Consider the following 21,403-nt stretch of genomic DNA (forward strand, 5'->3'; position numbering starts at 1 on the left):
CTGGAGCCCATAGACATCTACAACGTAAATGCGCCACCCACCTTGAGATAGCTTAGATGGGGGGACGAGCTCACAGCCCACCTGGTGTTAAGTGGTTACTGGAGCCCATAGACATCTACAACGTAAATGCGCCACCCACCTTGAGATATAAGTTCTAAAGTCTCAAGTATGTTACAGTTACAGCAGCTGCCCCACCCTTTAAACCAAAACGCAGTACTGCTTTAAGGCAGAAATAGGCAGGGTGGCGGTACCTACTCACACGGACTCACAAGAGGTCCTACCGCCAATTATTCTCTCAGTTCTCAGTGGATCGCGTTTCCGATCCAGTGGTAGATTTTGTGAAGCACTGCTCTTGCTAGGGCTAGTGTTAGCAAATTCGCCAGGTTAAAGCACCGCGAGCTCACCTAACTCGCCAGATGAATATGGTATGACCCCTCCAGGTTACTGGAATAGATAGGAAAAATAATAATCGATAATACTGAAAAAATCGAAGACATTAAATTTATTAGGTTCAACATATTATATACAAATGAAAATGAAATCATTCGAAAAACAACATTTTTTTAAATTGCACAATTTTGAAATAAAATCTGTTAAGGCGTCTGAAATCGAACTTTAATCGATTAACAAATTTAATCATATCGCATATCGTATCTGAACTGATTATGCCACACTATCCACAACTGTCAGTTCCAATCAAAACAACACAAAACACAAACAAAGAAGGTTGCATTCGGTGTTGATTCAGTCCGTTCTTTCTTTGTTTTCGCATTTTAAAAGCGAAGAAGCCCGGTTGAACACAGCGTATATTATTAAAAATACGTTTATAAGTAATTTTCTAGTACCACGACTTATTTCCGCGCGATGGCGTCGAGAAAACTGAACACAATCGAAGACTTGAGCGGTGAGTGTTGTAAATAAACATTGAGTATGTGGCGTCCAACTTTACAAACAGGTTTCTTTTACGTCTCATTTATTACATAAAACGCAATTTTTGGGAGTTTGCTTTTGTTTTTTTTTCTAACAGCTGTTGTTTTGATTTCGCGAAATGGCGTCATATAGCCTGTTGAACTGTCGAGGTCAGCAAAATCGAAAACACGCGATAGTGCGTCACAATCTGCGTACGTGATTCGTCTGATGTTAACCGGCTATATGAAAATACCATAATCCTAATGAAAAAGATATGGCTTAATCATATTCCTATTTAGTCAGCTTTTACCGTAACTAAAAATGCGTAGGTACCTCTTCACTTATATGGCTGCCTGGTACTTGCACTTTCGGAATGAGAAAGTTTCCTCAGAAAAAAAAACCAAAAGTGTGATTGATATATTAAAATCATCCTTTTCTAAAACATAACAAATTGGTAATTATTAGTAATGTAATTTTCTCAAGACAACCAGTGACTTTCAATTTAAAAATTAAAATCCAAAACCTGGGTATTAATAATAATTGTCTACCTAAAATTAAACTAAACATTATGCATTGTTTAACAACTGTGACGAAATTGTAAGAAAAGTGTCTTCACATGAATATATTTACAAAAATATTTCAATTCAATTTTCATAAAACATAATAGCCATTTTAATAAATAATAATATAACAAACAAATAATTCCATTGTTCCTACTGACTGGTTATTCTGTATTGGCTTAATTACATTTTAATTTAGTCAACTGTAGCTAAAGATTCAACCTCTTCACTTATATAGCTTCCTAGTACACATTCTTGTCGAATGTGAGGATTAAAAAAAAGCATATCGCTTTTTACATGCTTATAAAAAGCTGGACTGGTTTCATGAAACATTTGTCATTGGAGGCGGTCTTGAAAAAACCTGAACTTTTAGAGTAATTCTACCACTTCTATTTTGGTCTGTAGCGTCCGCATTAACTATTCAACTTCCTGATGAGTTATTTTCGTCATATGATTAAGCATCGGGTATGATACTTGTGTTCTAAAATATAATCTTTGTTTAAATCTTATACCGTAAAAATTCTGACCATTAAATTTGGTATTACCATTGTGTCTATATGTTCAAGACAATTAACTGGAAATTCTTTGTAAATTGACATCTCTGAACGGTGTCTATTCTGTTTGTGTCTTCGTCTATATTTTGCCCTTATTGAAACTAAAATAATAAAAATTTCATTTGATTTAGGCTTACAAAATAAATTACAAGGTTAATTTCCATTTGTATTTGTACTATACCTTTAAGAGAGAAATAAATAAATAATAATAATTATTATTATTATTTAATTTTTGACTGTCATAATTAAGAATTAAAGACTAAGAAAATATTCCAGTTTTCTCTATGAGACAAACGATGATAACCTCTAGTTTCCCCTAGTACTTTCTAGTAGAATATGTAAATGCTTGAATATTGCCATAAATAAATATAACAAACATATATTTTTCAATTTCTGAATCTATTAAAAATATTTGGAAATCTGAAAGAAAAAATTGCTTTCATTTCATGATAACTGAGAATTTTTTAAAGTTAAATTCCTCATGCCTAACATTTCGAATTTGAAGTTCAACATTATCACTGCTTATTTTATAAACGTCAATTTTTCATCTTATCTGAACGTATGTAGCCTTTGTCAGAAGCTAATCGTGTATAAATTGGCCACAATTGAAAACGACCGAGACGTTCCCATTGTAGATTTAAGAGCGTCAACCTCATAAAAAAACATAGAATAGTAAATTGTAGATGGATAGAAAATAACATTGAAGTATACCAATCAAGTCTGGTGAAGCGCACCACCACCCGAAGTGATGACCACGACCACTCTGCCAAGAATGCATGCGACTGAGAAATACCAATATGTGTGTGTTGCTGTGGCAGAAGATGTTCTGAATACCATGGACTACCATAGAACTAACAAGTACATCTCGATAGAGCTAAACATCTAAATAAATAATAGTTTAAAAAAACGAATAAAATAAGCTTTTATAGAAAAATCAACTAAAAAACAGAAAAGAAATTTTAATAAATTTGAGTTAAAAATAGTGTAAGAAAAAATGATTTTATTGTAAAAAAAGCGTGGGGTGCTTTTCAGGATATTATCAAAATAACCCTTCTATATTCATATTTGTTCATAAAATATTAATAAGTATTGATACCATGCACCACCTAGTGGGATAAGTTGGAGAAAAGTAAGTTGGACAGTGGAAGATTCCGAGTAGCTTTGTATGTACGTCCAGTGGCTCTGTTTCATTTTCCTATATTTGCGCACTAACAAATATACTAAACTAGCTTTTACCCACGACTCCGTTCGCGTGGAATAATTACTTTGGCATAACGCTAAATTTTACCCCCTAGTTCATTACACGTAGAAAGTGATAATATTTTTTAATTATAGAATGTTAAGGAGCTATTTAAACCCCTATTTTGAAACATTCTTTATTGTTGCTCCACTTGTGTTGCTCTTACCGTGATGTTATATAGCGTTCCTCAATAAATGAGCTGTCTAACACTGAAAGAATTTTTCAAATCGGACCATTACTTCCTGAGTTCAAACTAATACATATTAACTAATATCACTAAATAAGTATAGATAGTTGATAGACCACTTTTTTAATACACATTTAAACCGGAACAAACATTAAATTAACGACATAAAACAATTAACACAATGTTGTTTCTCGCGTCATTACCCCCAAAGGCTACGCGAAATTTTTGCAATTTAATCAGACGTCTTCAAGTCACTGAAAAATGCTACAAGCAAATATACTAAACTTGGGTCGCGATTCCGATCTGTGTGCTTAGTGAGAGTGTTTTAACGTTCTCGATAGCGTAAAAGTTAACTCAAACTTGTATGCAGTTGGAACAGCGCCCCTGGCGGCAAACGTAGGCGTTCCAACTCTATACAAATTTGAGTTAACTTTTACGCTATCAAGGACGTAAAAAACTCGCACTAAGCACACTGATGGTAGATTCTTCTTCTTGAGCACATTTAACTCTTCCGGTCAATCTAGTATGACCCCTCGAGATGACTAGAAGGGAAAAAACAAAAACAAAACAATAAGATCGTGTTAAAAATAGTATTATTACGTTTTAGAGTCGCCAAGAAATATTCTATAAAAAGTTTCGTAGGATATTCTTTAGTCTACGAGAAATATTGTATATAAACTTTCATAGGACATTCTTTAGTCTACAAGAAATATTGTATATAAATAATAATTTTCGTAGGATATTCTTTAGTCTACGAGAAATATTGTATTTAAACTTTCATAGGACATTCTTTAGTCTACAAGAAATATTGTATATAAATAATAATTTTCGTAGGATATTCTTTAGTCTACGAGAAATATTGTATATAAACTTTCATAGGATATTCTTTGGTCTACAAGAAATATTGTATATAAATTTTCATAGGATATTCTTTGGTCTACAAGAAATATTGTATATTTATTTTCGTAGGATATTCTTTGGTCTCCAAGAAATATTGTATATAAATTTTCGTAGGATATTCTTTAGTCCACGAGAAATCTCTATATATAAAAATGAATTGCTGTTCGTTAGTCTCGCTAAAACTCGAGAACGGCTGAACCGATTTGGCTAATTTTGGTCTTGAATTATTTGTGAAAGTCCAGAGAAGGTTTTAAATAAAAATAACATTTTGTTTTTCCTTTGATGTGTCCCACGTCGGACGGATTCCTTTTGTTTGTTTTAAGTTTATTCTAGACAAAAGTTTAGGTCTTTTATTTATCGATTGAGGCATTACGAAGTCTGCCGGGTCAGCTAGTGTTGTATTGTATATAAATTTTCGCAGGACAGTCTTCGTAATGTATTCTTTGAGCGGATATGAATACGTACATACCGAAGTATTGCATGACACATCCGATTGTGGTTAGCGTGTAGCTATTTTCGTCTCGCGTATCGTCTGTTCGATAAGGGAATGTGTTGTCGAATAAAATGTTGTTTGTTTTGAGTGCAAACATTCAAAATTAAGGATCCTGTAATTATTATTTTTTTGTTTAATTTATGGCCTGTCAATGGGACCGTAATGCCAATTTAATAGACAATTTGCTTCATAGACAAGTTTTTTTTAAATGGAAACAAGTAAAGAGCGTATAGGTAATTTTGTGCATCAATATGTCGATACAAAATCAAGTAATATATAATTAATAAAATATATTTTTAATTAATCTTGAGGCTTTAGTTAAATTAATTTGCGGTATTAAAATATAGTAAAAAAAAATTGCGGTAAGCAACGGCTTGGCTCTGCCTCGGGTATTGCTGATGACCACGAGCGCCAGTAAGCACTCGGCATCAGACGGGCCGAATGCTCGTCTACCTACAAGAGCAATTAAAAACAAAAGGCATAATGATTATCTTTGTCAAATCTTTATAATTTCGTATCCAACGCACTGTTAGAAGTGAGAAGGCCGAACTCTTTTTAAAAAAATGATTTATTCGACACTACAAAATATTTATAAAGAATAACTAATTATAATAAAAGAATTTTAAGATAGTGAGGAAAATTCGTAAACGTCTCACTTCAATGAATATTCGTAATCATAGACATATTTGAAGGCGAACGTACGCCTAGGAGCCGAGACAGAACAAAAAATATCCTTGGAATCTGAAAGTGTAGGAAGGATTGCGTTAGTGCGGTCCGATCGCATAAGTTTTGTATTACGTACGTGGTCAGACGAGAGCGTATGCCGTCAGTATGAAGGCTGCCGCTCCAAACTGGTACCGTATGAGAGTTTCGCGGCAGAAATAGGCGGGATAGTGGTGGGCTCAATACGATTAACTCACTGAGTTCCTCGCCGGATCTTTCCAGTGGGTCGCGATTCCGATAGCAGATTCAGCGCTGCTCTTGCTAGAGTTAATGTTAGTAATGCTCTCAGGTCGAGCCCGTGAGCTCACCTAACGATCCGCGTGAAGTTGAAATAGCCCTTTAGGTTACCAATGATTAGGAAGGAAAATCAACACGCCTCTTGGCTAGGCCTTTCGTCGCTCAGATGTCCTGGTGAAACTGGAAATGCCTTCGGGCTACCAGTAATCTTTCGTTCTAACAAAATAAAAAATAAAAAGCACATAGTCCGATAAAGAAATGAAAATAAAACTTAAATAGAACTTCGTTTTTTTTTTTTTTTTTCTAAAGCTAACGGAACCCTAAAAATATTTTGAATGTTTATATTAGAAAGACACGAAGCGATGTTGTTTTTAAAAAAAAAGCGCGAGGATAATATGACGTCATAAATAAACGCAAATATTTTGCGGTAAATTAACGTGACATTGAGTTTATCTAATGTTTCAAGATAAAATAAGTGAGCGTGGAGATTACGCGAGGCCTGTGTCTGTGTGCGACTCGTAACCAGACACGTTCAGTTAAATTTGACGTAATAAAAAGGGCTATTGTATTTTGTTACAAATGCCGCGAAATCTTCCAAATGTCATTACAAGCTATGTCAGTTTTGACTTTTGAAGTAGTAGATATGTAGTTCCATTTTTGTAATGGGCAAGGCGAAGGTATCACACACCCATACAACCTAATATTTTAAATATTCTGCTATATGAAAACTTTATTTAAGCGAAAACAGAGATACCTAGATGAAAGGAGTTGAAGTTTTTTTGTATTGTCCTTGTAGGCAAACGAGCATACGGTCCATCTGATGGTGATTGGTTACTGTCGCCTATGGACTTCTGCAATGCCAGAGGCAGAACCAATCCGTTGGTTTGGTTCATTTGAGACCATAATCAATAGGGATGATATTGAATGAAACAAGATAGGATGTGATGAAATCAGGTCTCGGTTAAATCGTGGTTATTTACTGAGAAAACTTTTACGACACGCTTAGACCCGGAGAAACGTTAAATTAACAAAATAAATGAAAGATTCAAATTAAATACGCCAAAAGTCTGTATAAAAAAAATCCCTGATAAAGTTCTTGGAAGATAAAAGGCACTTATAATTTACGTGCATCTAAAGATAAAAGTTATTTGTATTTTCTTAAGGAGATCGTAATGTTTTGGTTCGTTGACATGTCAAAGCGTGATTTGCAGACAATGTTATCATTGACAGTAAAACAAAGGAGATTGAAGTTAGCAATCTAAAGTTTCAGACTTGAAAGCATAATCTGCGCGAAAGAAGGTGTACTGCTTTATGCAATTGCAAATATTTTTTTTTTTTTTTTTATTGCCTTTGTAGGCAGACGGGCATACGGCCCACCTGATGGTGAGTGGTTACCGTCGCCCATGGACTTCAGCAATGCCAGGGGCAGAGCCAAGCCGCTGCCTAGCAAATGTTCGGCAGATACCTAATGACAAATTTGATCGCAATTTTTTTTTGTTTTTTTTTTTCAATTGTCTGTTCGAGAATCACGTCCTTTTTTTCTATTTTTATCTTCGATAGATTTTATGTCTTTGTATAAAAGTGTAACAAATTTCTTCCTTCCACTTTTTAAATATAAAAAAATATGTAAAATGGTACTTAAGTACCCTCCTTTTTTGATTTTTTATTAGAGTAACAGATTTTTGAAGGGATCCATTTTATTACACAAATATGGGATAAGCTTTTTTCGTGGAAATATCAGTCTGCTATATACTTAACTAGTCTACATGACGAAGACAGCTTTAAAAAAAGCCTTTTAGGGTCTAAAATTGTGTCTAACTAAAACCTAAGATACTAGGGTAACATAGAACGAAAGAGGTCTCAGTATTCCAGCTTATTCGAGTCTGCGTTCCCAAAAATAGTTCCATTCTTAATTTGAATTCTTGTTGTTTCATGACGTGCGTGCGTTCGAAAAATGATTCATCATAAATAAATGACAAATTGATTTTTCTTTAAGTTTTGGAACGTTTGTTATTTTTTTTAATTTTTGCGCGCGCCTTTGTTTGGGAAAGGTCATGGATATCGATCGGGGAAGGTCACCCGTCGCGCCCAAGGTCGAGCTAGACGTCTGGAGTTCGACGAACCAGCCACTGTAAACTCTTTATGTTCATGATAGCCTAGTACACGACCCTCTGAGATTGGATCGTGCTTACCATTAAATATGCCAATATTTTTGTGATAGCTAGAAAATTGACACAATAAAATATACTGAAAAATAAGTTATTACACGAACAGATGCAATTACAAAATATTACAGTATTTTATTAATCTTTAGACCTTTGTTCAGATTAGTCTATTGCCAAAATTTTATTTAAAGTTCTATTCAATTGATATATGCTTTCTTTATGTACATAATCTTGGAATATCGAAAAGTGATATTATATCGAGGGATGAAATGCTATTTAGTTTAAGGGGACATTTCACTTAACACGCGGCATTTATCTTTGATTTTGAGCAAATTGAACTTTAATTAAATTTCCTCTATTCAAATAGCTGAAGAAGTATTTTATTATAATATTTTTTTCAAATTTTTATCATAAATGGCTCTCCTGTAAAGTTGCCAAAATGTCGCTTAAACCAAATAGCCTTTCACACCTCGACATAATAATATACATGGAAAATAAAAAAAATAAAAAATTATATATTTAAGTAATGCATCGCGGTTTTCGTGAAATTGAAAACAAACTAAAAATGTTTCGTTTGAACTTTGAATGAGAGAAAGGGATAACATACACATATCTCAGTCTAGTTTCGGAACAGCCCGTGATATAACAAACCTCTTTCGCTCTATGACGTCCTGGTATCGTAGGCATTGATCTAGGCTCGGTTTTTAAGCGAAATTCTCCCTTACTGTAAACGAAGAAAGCTAAATCTTGTACAGCTTTCTGACATAGTAAAAGTGATGGCGAACAGAAAAATATTTATACATACCTTAAGTCTTGCCATAAATAAGACAAAGGAAAAAAAAATTCTATTACAAATAACATTTATTACTTTTACAGTGTGTTAGTTTAATACATAACTATAAAACAATTTAAAGTATAAAAAGCTTATTCAAAGTGGTCTCCATTGGCTGCAATACAGTCCTTTAAACGTTGAGGCCAGTTATCAATAGAAGCACGCACTCTTTCCATGGGAACATTTTTCACTGCCAATCGTACGGATTACGGATTTTATTATTTATTTATTATTATTCTCTTTTAAATGATCAGTTAAGAAATGACCAGTACGTCTCTTATAGGCTGCAAGTCCTAAGTAATCTTTTAAAATACGCGACATGGTTCTAGGTGCTATCTTCATCTTCCGAGATAAAATCTTTTGCTTTCGGACAGGATTTCTTAGAATTCTTTCCCTTACTGCTTTGACCACCTTTTTCATATGAACACTACGTGGACGGCCAGATCTTTTTCTGTCACAAACAGAGGAGGTCTCATTGCACCTATTAATAGCCCGGTACACAAACATTTTACTAATACCAAGCGTATGGAGAGTTTTAAAAATTGCATTTGGCTCCATACCTACTTTGTGTAATACAATCACAGCGATTCGGTTCTCTTTATCACCCCACTCCATTTTAATATCGCAAAATATTGTACAATGTATTGGCGCCAAAATGAGAAAACTCAATGAGCAATCATATAAAAATGACAGATTCCAAATTCAAATGTAATATTTTGTTTATTTTTAATTGTAACAGTATTTACGGCCAGACTAAGTATAAAATAAGTTGTTATAGTTCATACGTTCCGCAGTAGGGATGATCGATATTCATCGATGTTGAATAAACATGGGCGTTTATCTGGAAAACATCGATGTTTTCTGTCTGTCTGTCTGTTTGTTCCGGCTAATCTCTGGAAGCTTGCACGATTATTTTTCGACGCGTGACGTCACTGGTCGTGCACGCATTGCGCCGGCCACGTGTAGCTTTTTTAATGAGCTTTCTGGCGGGCGTCCAAAGCTCGGCGGATGTTGGGGAACTCGTATCGTTTGGCAACATCATCGTGATTTACTCACCGGCCGAATTAGGGTCATGAGAACGCTAAAAAGTCTTCTGGTGTTTGGGCCACTGAGCACTCCCCATTCTTCATTCCTCGCTTAAAGAGAGACATGTAACAGCGTCACAAGAATTCAGTGAAGGAGTTTTGAAAATATTGATCTTCGAGAAGACATCTGCAATGGACCCATCGGTTTCAGGTGACTGACATGAAGGGTACTGTTGCATCTCAGAGCATTCTTAAAAGATTACTGGTGGTAGGACGTCTTGTGAGTCCGCACGGGCAGGTACCACCGCCCTGCCTATTTCAGCCGTGAAGCAGTTATGCGTTTCGGTTTGAAGGGTGGGGTAGCCGTTGTATTGTAAAAACGGAGACCTTAGAATTCATATCTCAAGGCGGCATTTACGTTGTAGATGTCTATGGGCTCCGGTAACCACTTAACACCAGGCGGGCTGTGAGCTCTTCCACCCATCTATGCAATTAAAAAAAGCGACGCTCCGGATGTTTTTGTAGTGTTCAGCGCTCACGGGAGTCCACAAGCATCAGCAACTAACTTTTTTTTTTTTCTTCTGTAACTGCCATCAAAGTTTTAATAAGACACACGTCATTTCGGTGACCCGATCCACAAACGGTGCTTTTAGGTACCTCAAGCACCGGTCATCGTTCTCGTCGAACCCGTCGCTCGCGACGAAGGGCTCGGCGAGTAAACTAACCCACAGATACAGCCCACTGAGTTTCTCGCCGGGTCTTCTTAGTTGGTCCTATCCGGTAGTAGATTCTGCGAAGCACTGCTCTTGCTAAGGCTAGGGTTAGCAACGTCGTCAGGTTTCAGCCCCGTGAGCTCACCTACACGTCAGGGTTATGCTGACATAGCCTCTCAAGGCTATCAGCCAGATAGTAAAAAAATAGAAGTAGAGTTCATCGATATTACCTAGAGCTACTGCGTTCATCCACAGTGCGTTTCCAGAGATCTTTTTTACCACGTACCATCTGGCTTTGAAATGAGCTCCCTCCACGGTCTTTCCCGAGCGCTATGACATGACCTTCTTCAAACGAGGCTTGTGGTGAGTACTTAAGCGGTAGGCAGCGGATTGGCTCTGTCCCTGGCATTGCTGAAGTCCATGGGCGACGGTAACCACTCACCATCAGGTTGGCTGTAAGCTCGTCTGCCTACAAGGGCAATAAAAAAAAACTTGAAATGGTTATTCATTTATGTTAATTAACTTATTAAAAACTTTATATTTTCACGCGCTCAGACACGTTTGTACAGGTCGATACATAACACCTATAATCGAACCGTGCAATGGTCGGTATTTCGACGCTCCGCACTTTGTACGCGTTAATAGAGGGTCGATCTGTCGACGATTCGCGCTCAAAGGGCTAAATTGACACCTAAATGCGTCCTCTCGGAGTGACCCTGTTAATTTGGAATCACTTGACACTAGTTAATATTATCACCTTTGTTCGTATTTATTTTGGTATATTTGCATTAATTATTAATTAATTGGTTTACGTACTTGCTCGGTGTCACGTATGCCGGAATTCCTGGAACATGATTATCCTTAAAACTCTTCTTTCGTATTGTTCGCCGAAAATGTAAGATTAAAAAAAAAACTTTTTTTTTTGTTAAAGTGCCCGCCATTATAACTTGAATTGAAGGGTTCAATGCCCTAAAAAAAGAAAAGAAAAAACCTTCATTACTGACGCAATACGCGCTAAATGTAACAATTAAATTACCTTATATTTTTATAAGGTTTTTTGTTTTTACAAAAATAGTGATATAACATGTTTGTCAGAGCGACTTTTCTTTATATTGTTTTCATTGTGATTCGCAGTCGTGTTTATAGAAAGAGACGGAGATATCCGGCCGGCGTAAATAATGCGCCCGAGTTGAGAAGCCATTTATTTGTAAACAAAGGCATCTGCCTACGTGTCGTTCCCCAGTCGCCTACGCCACGCTTTGTTTACTAGAACGGCCGCGCGCGTGGCGGCACGTATGCACCAACCTATTTGTTTGGATTTCAGTGTTCGTTTTGTTTTCGTCGAAGTGAGACGTGTCGCGGCTTAAACAAAACAGAAAAATAAACATTTCGAGAAAGCACATACATAAAAGTGTGTTTCTATTTTTGTGCGAAATAAATAAAGTTTGGTGCTAATTGAAAATGAATGAATCGAAAAGTCTACAAGCTGACGATTTAGGTATTGTTAATGTGTACTTTTTGTAAATCAATTGTTTATACGAAGTTTTTTTTTAATTGTGAATTGTGTTACACATTTTTTGTGTTTTTTTTTTTTTCGTTGGACACAACACCAAGTTTGCCACTTTCATTGTTTTTGTGTTATTCGTGAGACGTTTTAATTTTGGCCCACTTACCCTCAATCTTAGTGTGAATAGTTAAATTGATGTGCAAACATGCGTCTTCGATTGATTACAATTAAGACGCCCACGCTGCCCGCCAAAAATAAATAATTGAACGCCAAGGTCGCGGCATGTTTACTTTCACGCTCATTTATTTTCGATCTAATTTTATTTGTTTATTAAACGACCACTTACCGTCATCATTGACTGATGCGCAGTAGGAGGCCGCTTAACATCGATAAACATGTGTGAAATGCGTAGAAAGAAGACGTTTCGCAAGCGTCAAGTACCAGGCGCTCATGATTCACTAGGCGGTTTACCTTGGGATCAACAACATCGAGATAAAAATATAAACAAACGGAATCCGACAGATTCGCTTTCGAGACGTGACTTGAACTTGAGCGATTTATTTACTTGTGATATTCGGTCGGGGGCACTGGCATTGCCAGTGTCAATAATGCCGAGGTCAAGTATATCTCTGGACGTGTTTTAAAAAGGCAGAATTGTAGATGGAAATCGAGATCGTTTTAAAGTAAAAATAAAATTAGTTTTAGTCAACGGGTTCTTTTTTTTTAATTTAATTTATTGATGCACAAAATAAATTACAATAATTACAGTACATATTAGCTAAATCGTACAAGTAGTACCCCTAGATCTAATCTGGATTGCAATCTAAACAGTATGTGCACTCGGCAAATCCATTTGAATGTACATAGCTTTGGCTACTGAAAACAATTGAAATTACAAATATAACTAGCCATTGTTAAATAGGACATCCTTCACACATCCGACAAATCCCCTGAGTCTAAGTTCAAAGATATCAAGATCACCGTGACATTTAGCCAAATCATGGACGAGCTCACAGCCCACCTGATGTTAAGTGGTTACTGGAGCCCATAGACATCCACAACGTAAATGCGCCACCCACCTTGAGATACAAGTTCTAAGGTCTCAAGTATAGTAACGACGGCTGCCCCACCCTTCAAGCCGAAACGCATTACTGCTTCACGGCAGAAATAGGCAGGGCGGTGGTACCTACCCGCGCGGACTCACAAGAGGTCCTACCACCAGTAATTACGCAAATTATAATTTTGCGGGTTTCATTTTTATTACACGATGTTATTCCTTCACCGTGGAAGTCAATCGTGAACATTTGTTGAGTACGTATTTCATTAGAAAAATTGGTACCCGCCTGCGGGATTCGAACACTGGTGCATCGCTCAACACGAATGCACCGGACGTCTTATCCGTTAGGCCACGACGACTACATACTACTACATACTGCCTGACCATTCTTACTATAGGGTTATAGTATGATATATTTATATGTCGGCATCCGAGTTCAATATTTAATTCAGTAAGGATGACCCATCGTCCGTTTTCAGGGGATAAAGTGTTGCTATTGACACTGTCCGGTCCATATAAATAAACTAGTTTTAGTCAACGGGTTCGTCCGAGTTAAATATTTAATTCAGTAAGGATGACCCATCGTCAACTTTCTGGGGATAAAGAGTTGCTATTTTTTCACTGGTATCCTAAAGTGCTGTTCTAGCTACGCTGAAACTGGTAGGTGAGCTCACGGGGCTCAACCTAAGAGAATGTGCTAACCCTGGCTTTAGCAAGAGCAGCGCTTTGCTGAATCTAGCACCGGATCGGAATCGTGACCCACTGAGAAGATCCGCCGAGAAACTCAATGGGTTTGTTTGCTCGTCGAACTCTTGGGCGGTGACCGGTGCTTGAAGATCCTAAAAGCGCCGCGATTGGACCCGGGTGATCATGTCAATCGATTTATAGATCTAATATTACGTAAAAACGCGAACAAACAAACACCCTCGTATTTGTTACAGCAGATATAGCCGGCGTTGTTCGGCAGCTGTATCACGTATTTCGCAGACAATTAGCAGAAGACAAATATTGTGCAAATATTGCTGTCAACTGTCCATTTCGTATTACGGACTTACAACAAAAAAGCAGATCGCGGACCATCACTAGTGCTGCCTCTGCAGAGCGATTTGTGAAACTTTAGTGCATTCTTTTCCATACAACTAACAACAACTGGTCTAAAGTCGGTATTACGGATGCTTTTGTGTGCCACACAACAGCAGATATTTAGCAATTTCGTTTGTCAAATTTGCGACACCTTTTGTATCTGGTGCTGAATTGTTGCTAACTATCTGCAAGTGTAAAATTTGTGAAATTAAATTATTTTAACTTGATTTAGGTAAGTGTAATTGGTTTAGATCTTTATTTGCGTTTGTGTTTTCCATAGTATTAACATTAAATACCACGCTGGGCAATTTAAGTACATTAATAATGTTGAGGTTATAAAGTTTATTTTTTACAAATTAATATTTCTTCTAGGTATGTACTATGGACAGAGCTCAAATAATAAATGGGGCTTTGGAGTCTAAGGAAATTAGGTCGGATACATACGAATTAGTGCGTTTGCGACGCTGTCTTCGTGATCAAGCCTGACCCCTTAATCTATCGGAAAGTTTGTTCAGAACACATTACAGAATTTCGAAACATCAATATTTACAATTGTGCTCTGAATTAAAGCCGTTAATAACCTAGATCATCAAGACGAACAAGAATAGAAAGTAAAATGCAAGGTACTTATATATATATATTCAATTTAGCATTTTAATATGTGTAAATAATGAAAATAAAAGATTCACAAAATCTTGTCTTCAAAAGTAGCATTGTTTTTTTGATTTCAGATTTATTCTTAACTAAATGTTTTAAATAACTTGTTTATACAGGTGTTAACAGCATTGCAAAATTTCATACCAGAAACCTGTGGGAATGAGCTTTTTGCATTTTGAGTTAAACTGTAGTAAATCCAATGCCATTAGGGAAGTGGCTATGGCATTAAACAATCTTCCAATTTTATTGAAACATTTAAAGTTTCTGCAAACAGTACAATGGGTCACAAGTTATTATAAATGGGTAAGTTAAATAATTATCTTATAGTATAGAGCACAAGAGTTCTACTGATTTTACAATTTCCACGAGTCAATCATATAGATCAGTTATATTCTTGAAGCTTTATAACTATAGCTATATATAGCTATATTTTAAACAGAGTTCTGAGAAATGTCAAGTCCTGGTGAAACTGGAAAGGCCTTCAGGCCACCATTAATCTTTCCTACATAATTTTTTTTTAATTCAAAATTTGTCTTATTTTTATAGTACATAGATATTTGAACAATAATAATTTTGTGATTGAAAACATAATATAATAGTAAATAAATTTCTTTTCATTATAGGTTTTACAATAAATTTGGCTATCCTGGGGTTTTGGGGTGTATAGATGGCACTCATTTGCACTTATCAGATCTTCTGTATATGAAGAAAGGTTTTAGAACCGCAAGCATTATCATTTCAAGAATGTGCAAATACTAAGTATTTTGATGAAGCCTATCATTCACAATAACAAACATTTGATAGTACTTATCTAAAGAATTAAATTTTTCAGATCTGTGATAGTGATCTTAACATTTTAAGTATTGATGCAACATTTCATGATACATTTGTCTGGCTTATCACAACTGAATATGCCTATGCAGGACCTGCACCATAATAGTAAAAAAGTTTTGTTTTTAGGCAAGTAAAACATCATGAGCTCTGTCTCAGTAACCTGACTACAAAATAATACTCAATCTAAAAGTATATTTAAAACTGGGAAGGCCGTTAATATATAGTACTATAGTAATGTTTATTGTCATACCAGGAACACTGTTGACCATTGTGAGTATTGAAGGCCAGTTGGAGATGCTTGTTGGTACATAGAGTACTGCATTATGATCATCATATGATGGCCAAGACCATAATTGTTAGCTTGTATTGCATAACATGGCAAACACACATGGGTTTCCAGTGCCCCAACTCTCTGACGAAGATGCTGAAATTGATGTTTCTTATCAAATTCATAATATTGTATTTTTTGGGAGAGAAGAGGAAACACAGCACTTAGCACCATGTCAACATTCAAGGGTGGTTCAATTGGATTGTGGAGAACAGACATTAAATTTAGTCCAACCTCTGTATTCTAGTAATTTTATGTAGATATTTTTAAAACTGCTGTTCTTAATTATGTGAACTGAGAGGGCAAGAATAGCCTAATTATTTCTGCCTATAATTTTTTAATTGTGTTTAGTGGAAATATACATATTTCCTTAACATTTTTGTGTTTATAGTAAAGGATGGATTCATAACAATTTGAAAGCAAAATTGTGAGGTTGTTTTATTAAGACAATGTTTTAATCTGTCGTGCTCAATTTGTTCTGTATCATTTTATCTTTATGTTAACCCCGTTTGTATGTTGTGTTGTTATATATATTATTGTATATACTGCTGTTTTAAATAATAGAATAGAATGAATAACAAATCGACTAGTAATTCATAATTCTTCTAGATTTTGTTGGATACTTACATGAATATTATTTACAAAATGAAAAACATAATTCATAATTTAGACAAAATGTGGATCAACCACCACTCATTTTTGTTCATTGTGATAATAATAATAATATAAATATAAATATTTAACTGGTCCCGTGATAAATTCGTAAAGAACTTGTGTTACAGGTACCAGATAACGGAAATAAATGTAGGATTTTTATTATACACATACATATATTTAATATACATCCATAACCCTGGAAAAGACATTTATATTTATCATACAAATATCTTTCCTTGGCGGGATTCGAACCCGCGACCCCCTTGTGTAGCGACCATGTCACTAACCACTACACCAGACGGCCGTTAGATAAGTTTGATAATTATTATTTTTGTGTAATTTTGTTTTATTTGAATAATAATTCTTAAATTAGGAAATCGTAGTTTGTTTGTAATACATGTCCAACTTCTTGCCGCATGAAATTGAAGCCACAATTGAAATATAATATCGACTGCCGATAACTTCAAAGAAACATAACTGAACTTGGGGCTGAGGTAAGTAGGATGATAGCAAGGTGATAGCTCTATAACCCTATAGACTAGAAGCAGAACATGCCAAATACTGTGAGTACAAAATATACAATGAAGCTAAATACTGGTATTCTACTGGTGGTAGGACCACTTGTGAGTCCGCACGAGTAGGTACAACCACTCCGCCTATTTCTACCGTGAAGCAGTAATGCGTTTCGTTTTGAAGGGTAGAGCAGCCGTTGTAACTATACTGAGACCTTAGAACTTATATCTCAAGGTGGGTGGCGCATTTACGTTGTAGATGACTATGGGCTCCAGTAACCACTTAACACCAGGTGGGCTGTAAGCTCGTCCACCCATCTTAGCAATAAAAAAATAAATAGTCATTTTGAAATGCTAAGTTGAGAGTAGTTTTATTAGCGTAAAATATACTCATTAGTGTCATAAAATTTACTGTAGTACCAGCCTAAAGTAAAACGTATATATTTGGATTTGCTTGACTATTGTAACAAGCGCTATTTCGTTTTTATGGTAATATAAACTATTACGGACTCAGCTAAAATTAAAACAAAATTGAACTTATTATTTTAAACAAGGTTTTTGCCGATATTGGTCAATTCCTTGAATTTTTTTATATATCTCAGCTGGAAGATGCGCGGCCTCTGCCTGCGTACGAGCAGCCTCTGCTGAAATGAAAGCTGCATGAGCCAGTGGTTCGCCTTAGTTTCCATTTTCTCCTCTTTCTACAACTACAGCTCACGATGTGTCTACTCTTGTTTGTTGTCCGCTATAGTCTAGATAATATAATGATTGATTAACATTCTTACTGCAGTGAGTGACTGCAAATAGTACCTGGTTATTGAATAAAAATAACTTACTAAATATCGGCCTGATATTTGCAATGAAGCTTCTCTTAAGATGGCTTCGTCGACGAAAAACTGGGCTAATTATAAAAATAAATATTTATTTATTGTCTTAAAATATTAGATTAATTTGTTTAAAAATAAGATAGAACATTAAGTTAATGTCTGACATGCAGTTTCCTATTCACGTCATATTGCCCATGACCTTGGGTGAACATTATTTTGAATAGTCTGCACAGCTTTTATTTCCCTTCAAGCTGTGAAAGACTGCACTATATTTCTGGTATTCAAATCAAAGCCTACTCTTGCCAAGTCAAACAAATCCACTATCTATTACTTGATAAAGAATAGCAGCATCTCGCCTAGAATATCATCGACGTTGTTCTAGCGTTGTCGGCCTCATGTCGGCGTAAGATGGATCTGTTGTACACGTTATTATTGATAAAACCATAAAACTAACTCATTTATTCTAGAATTTACTATTTAATTTGAAATCGTCGTGGCCTAAGCGGTGTAGTAGAGACGGCCGACTTTCTAATAAAGATGCGACTGAACCAGTGTTAGAATCCCGCAGGCAGATATCAATAAATCCAATGAAACACGTATTTGACATATATACATGGAAGACTTCCATGATTAAGGATTCATTCATCTTTTATTTAAAATCAAATTAGCAAATATTTTTTAAGAAATCGTTGGTGGTAGGGCGTTTGATTAACCCGCAAGACCACCATTCCGCCCATTTCTACCGCGAAGCAGTAATGCGTTGCAATTTGAAGAATGGGGCAGCCGTTTTGGTATACAGTTGAAACTCAGACCTCGTTTCCAAAGGTGGGGGCGGCATTCACGTTGTGAGTCTATACCACTTAACACTAGATGGGTTGTGAGCTTATGTACTTACTTAATTGATAATGAAATTAATAAATTAGGCTATCATTTTGATCCATTCTTTTTTAAAATAAGTTCGTAACGTAAACAACTATCTGATTACAAATTATCAAACGATTACAAAAATTTTTTTTATCAGTGTTTGACATGACACAATTACATTTTTATAGCTATTATTCAAAATAAAGCAAAAATTATTATTAGATCACTTATTTTTAGTAACGCTTCATCGAAAAGAACAGAATTAGCAGCTCTCACTTGGCGTTTCAAACGTGAATTCCACTTAAACATTTTGAAATGTTTATATGTAACGCGCTTTTATAAATTCATTTGCCGGTTTGTTCAGCAAAAAAAAAAAGGTAATGTGGGATTTTTAGTGCCAATTATTGCTACCCGATTGCGACTGGCGCTAGTTGTATGACAGAAAACTGCAGTAAGCGGTAAGCGAACAATCGCGGTACGTGATACGAAATAATTTGACGTTTTGCGATCGGTCGCGACGCGTCTGCACAGCATCTGCAAAATTGTGGCTGTCGCAAATTTTTACGTGATCAGGGGGCGGATCATGTCGTTTGCAAAGATAAAGACTGTAATATAGTTAAATGTACGTTTGTAAACCAAAAACTAAACTTTGTATGATAATTTTGCGTGATTGTGCGACAAACAAACAAACTTTTGTGTTTGTTTTAATTATCTATAATATATTAATCACAGTAGGTTGTGTAACCAAATATGGTAGTGGTAGAATTAGTTTAAGGACGGTCACCGTTCTTACATAATAATAAATTCATTCTCTCAAGTACTAGGACAAAATGAATTTAGAAGAGGTTAAGTTAGTACCGTAAAATGGGGCGATTAGGGACAAATTCCAACTTTATGAGCAATTTTAAGGTAGTTGATGTATATAATGCTATATCAGGATAAAAATGATTGAGTCTTGGGGGCATCTTTGTTATCTAATTTAAAATTATGCAACTAGCATTCCAGTTTAAGCAAAAAATGCAAAAATAGGTGTAATCCCTATTTACCCGAAAATTGCGGTTAATTGGGACGAAATGAGAAATTTGCTAGGGTTGGCACTACTTTTATTTTTATATATAGTTTTAATTAATTTATTTATTTAGTTGTACCAACAAAGTGATCATCAATAAAAAAAATTGAAAAACTGACAGAAATACATGGCAGACATCACCTCAATTATAGGTGCAATCGACAGTGCAGTAACAACAATATATATATATATATATATTTATACATATATAGTGGGCTTTCATAAAAACGGTTTATATTTCTCCGTTCTTGGTAAGTACTTAGGGGCTGATATTTCTATCTGGGTTAAGAGATTAGGTGTGTCGGTTATTCCATGGATTAATCAGATGAATACCCCCACTCTGAACAAATATTAAATATTTTATTATTTATTACTTAGACATTTTTGTTCACCTTGAGATTTCATTGATCTTGTTACATGTCTCTGCAAAATCGACTTACTTATATTAAATTGCTTATCTATTTCAACTAAAGACTTATTCCCAATTTCGCTTCGATAAACCAGATTTTTAACAACAAATTTAAAAAATATCGTTATAACTACATAGACAACCCTACAAACCTGTACCTATATAAACTTAAGTCGTTTCCATTTCACGTATTCTCATCCCAATTGACCCCTTTTTCGTTGTTATTTGCACCTAACACGTCCCCAATATCCCCAAAAACAACAGATTTTTACATGTATTTTTATTTAATCAAATACATTAAAACCAATAACAACTGAGACTTACCTTTAATATATATGCTGGTTCAAACAATAAATAACGTTTATAAATCACAGTCGTCTTCTATTATTATCAAATAAATAAAAGAGAGCAAAGTTTCTAGCACTAAAATAATTACCACCACAGGAAGTTAATTTGAAACGCAATTTTTTATAAGTTAGCAGGTATTATCATGCATATTCAGAGTTGTTTTGTGAACTTTCAACATTCTACTATTAAACTACAAAAAAATGGAAGATTTTGCAACGAATATAAAACTTATATTGAGCGTCGAAAGATTTTCCCGGTTTTTTCCCGATTCGCCTTTCAATCCCTAATCGCCCCATTTTACCGGTATAATAATATTTCGAATCCAGAGTTTATAGTTGCTATTACAAAAAATATATATACTTCTTTTATTTATTTTTTATTCGAACCGGTCTAGGAGACGTGCTCTGACATTTAAAAAGTATATTCGATGATATTTAACTATAATTAAGTATTCTTTGAATATGTTTATCGTCTTCATTTGACGCCATTAAATTATAACTACTTAAAGTAGTCATAATATGTAGGAAAAAAAACAATTTTAAAGTACCAGGGTATTATGACTCCCAAAGAGGTCGCATTAGAAATTCAATAAGAGTTTTTGGCGGGAACGTTTGGCGCGAAGTTGTGTGAATTGTTTTTGTTGTTATTAACACAGGGTTTCTCCAGCATAGATATTTATTTAAGTTTCTCTCCAGATCTTAAAGTTGTCAAAA

General features: G+C 35.3%; 1 protein-coding gene and 4 long non-coding RNA genes across 6 annotated transcripts in view; 2 read left to right on the forward strand and 3 right to left on the reverse strand.

Annotated features, from left to right (window-relative positions):
• Nucleotides 1-479: 479 nt before the first annotated feature.
• Nucleotides 480-11,731, reverse strand: LOC134199639 (uncharacterized). Its single transcript, XR_009974200.1, has 4 exons — nucleotides 11,575-11,731; nucleotides 11,296-11,507; nucleotides 2,817-2,961; nucleotides 480-2,743 (listed from the first exon to the last, which is right to left on the reverse strand). It is a non-coding gene; the product is annotated as an uncharacterized LOC134199639 (long non-coding RNA).
• Nucleotides 483-21,403, forward strand: part of LOC101741938 (BCL2/adenovirus E1B 19 kDa protein-interacting protein 3) — a 30,508-nt gene continuing 9,587 nt past the window's right edge. The window contains exon 1 of one of the 2 annotated variants that reach the window (XM_004922113.5): nucleotides 483-904. In XM_004922113.5, the coding sequence (XP_004922170.1) occupies nucleotides 865-904 (40 nt within the window). In that variant the 5' untranslated portion in view covers nucleotides 483-864. Of the gene's footprint in view, nucleotides 905-11,639; nucleotides 12,037-21,403 lie in introns of those variants that run through there. The other variant, XM_062670926.1, reaches the window with a different exon arrangement.
• Nucleotides 3,555-5,643, reverse strand: LOC134199635 (uncharacterized). Its single transcript, XR_009974196.1, has 2 exons — nucleotides 4,820-5,643; nucleotides 3,555-3,992 (listed from the first exon to the last, which is right to left on the reverse strand). It is a non-coding gene; the product is annotated as an uncharacterized LOC134199635 (long non-coding RNA).
• On the forward strand, nucleotides 13,319-17,038 carry LOC119629091 (uncharacterized). Its single transcript, XR_005245175.2, has 4 exons — nucleotides 13,319-14,417; nucleotides 14,558-14,808; nucleotides 14,959-15,145; nucleotides 15,466-17,038. It is a non-coding gene; the product is annotated as an uncharacterized LOC119629091 (long non-coding RNA).
• LOC134199631 (uncharacterized) lies at nucleotides 14,881-19,991 on the reverse strand. The gene is made up of 2 exons (XR_009974192.1): nucleotides 18,010-19,991; nucleotides 14,881-17,925 (listed from the first exon to the last, which is right to left on the reverse strand). It is a non-coding gene; the product is annotated as an uncharacterized LOC134199631 (long non-coding RNA).

The sequence above is a fragment of the Bombyx mori genome, chromosome 11, assembly GCF_030269925.1.
Source record: "Bombyx mori chromosome 11, ASM3026992v2".
Taxonomy (NCBI): Eukaryota; Metazoa; Arthropoda; class Insecta; order Lepidoptera; family Bombycidae; genus Bombyx; species Bombyx mori.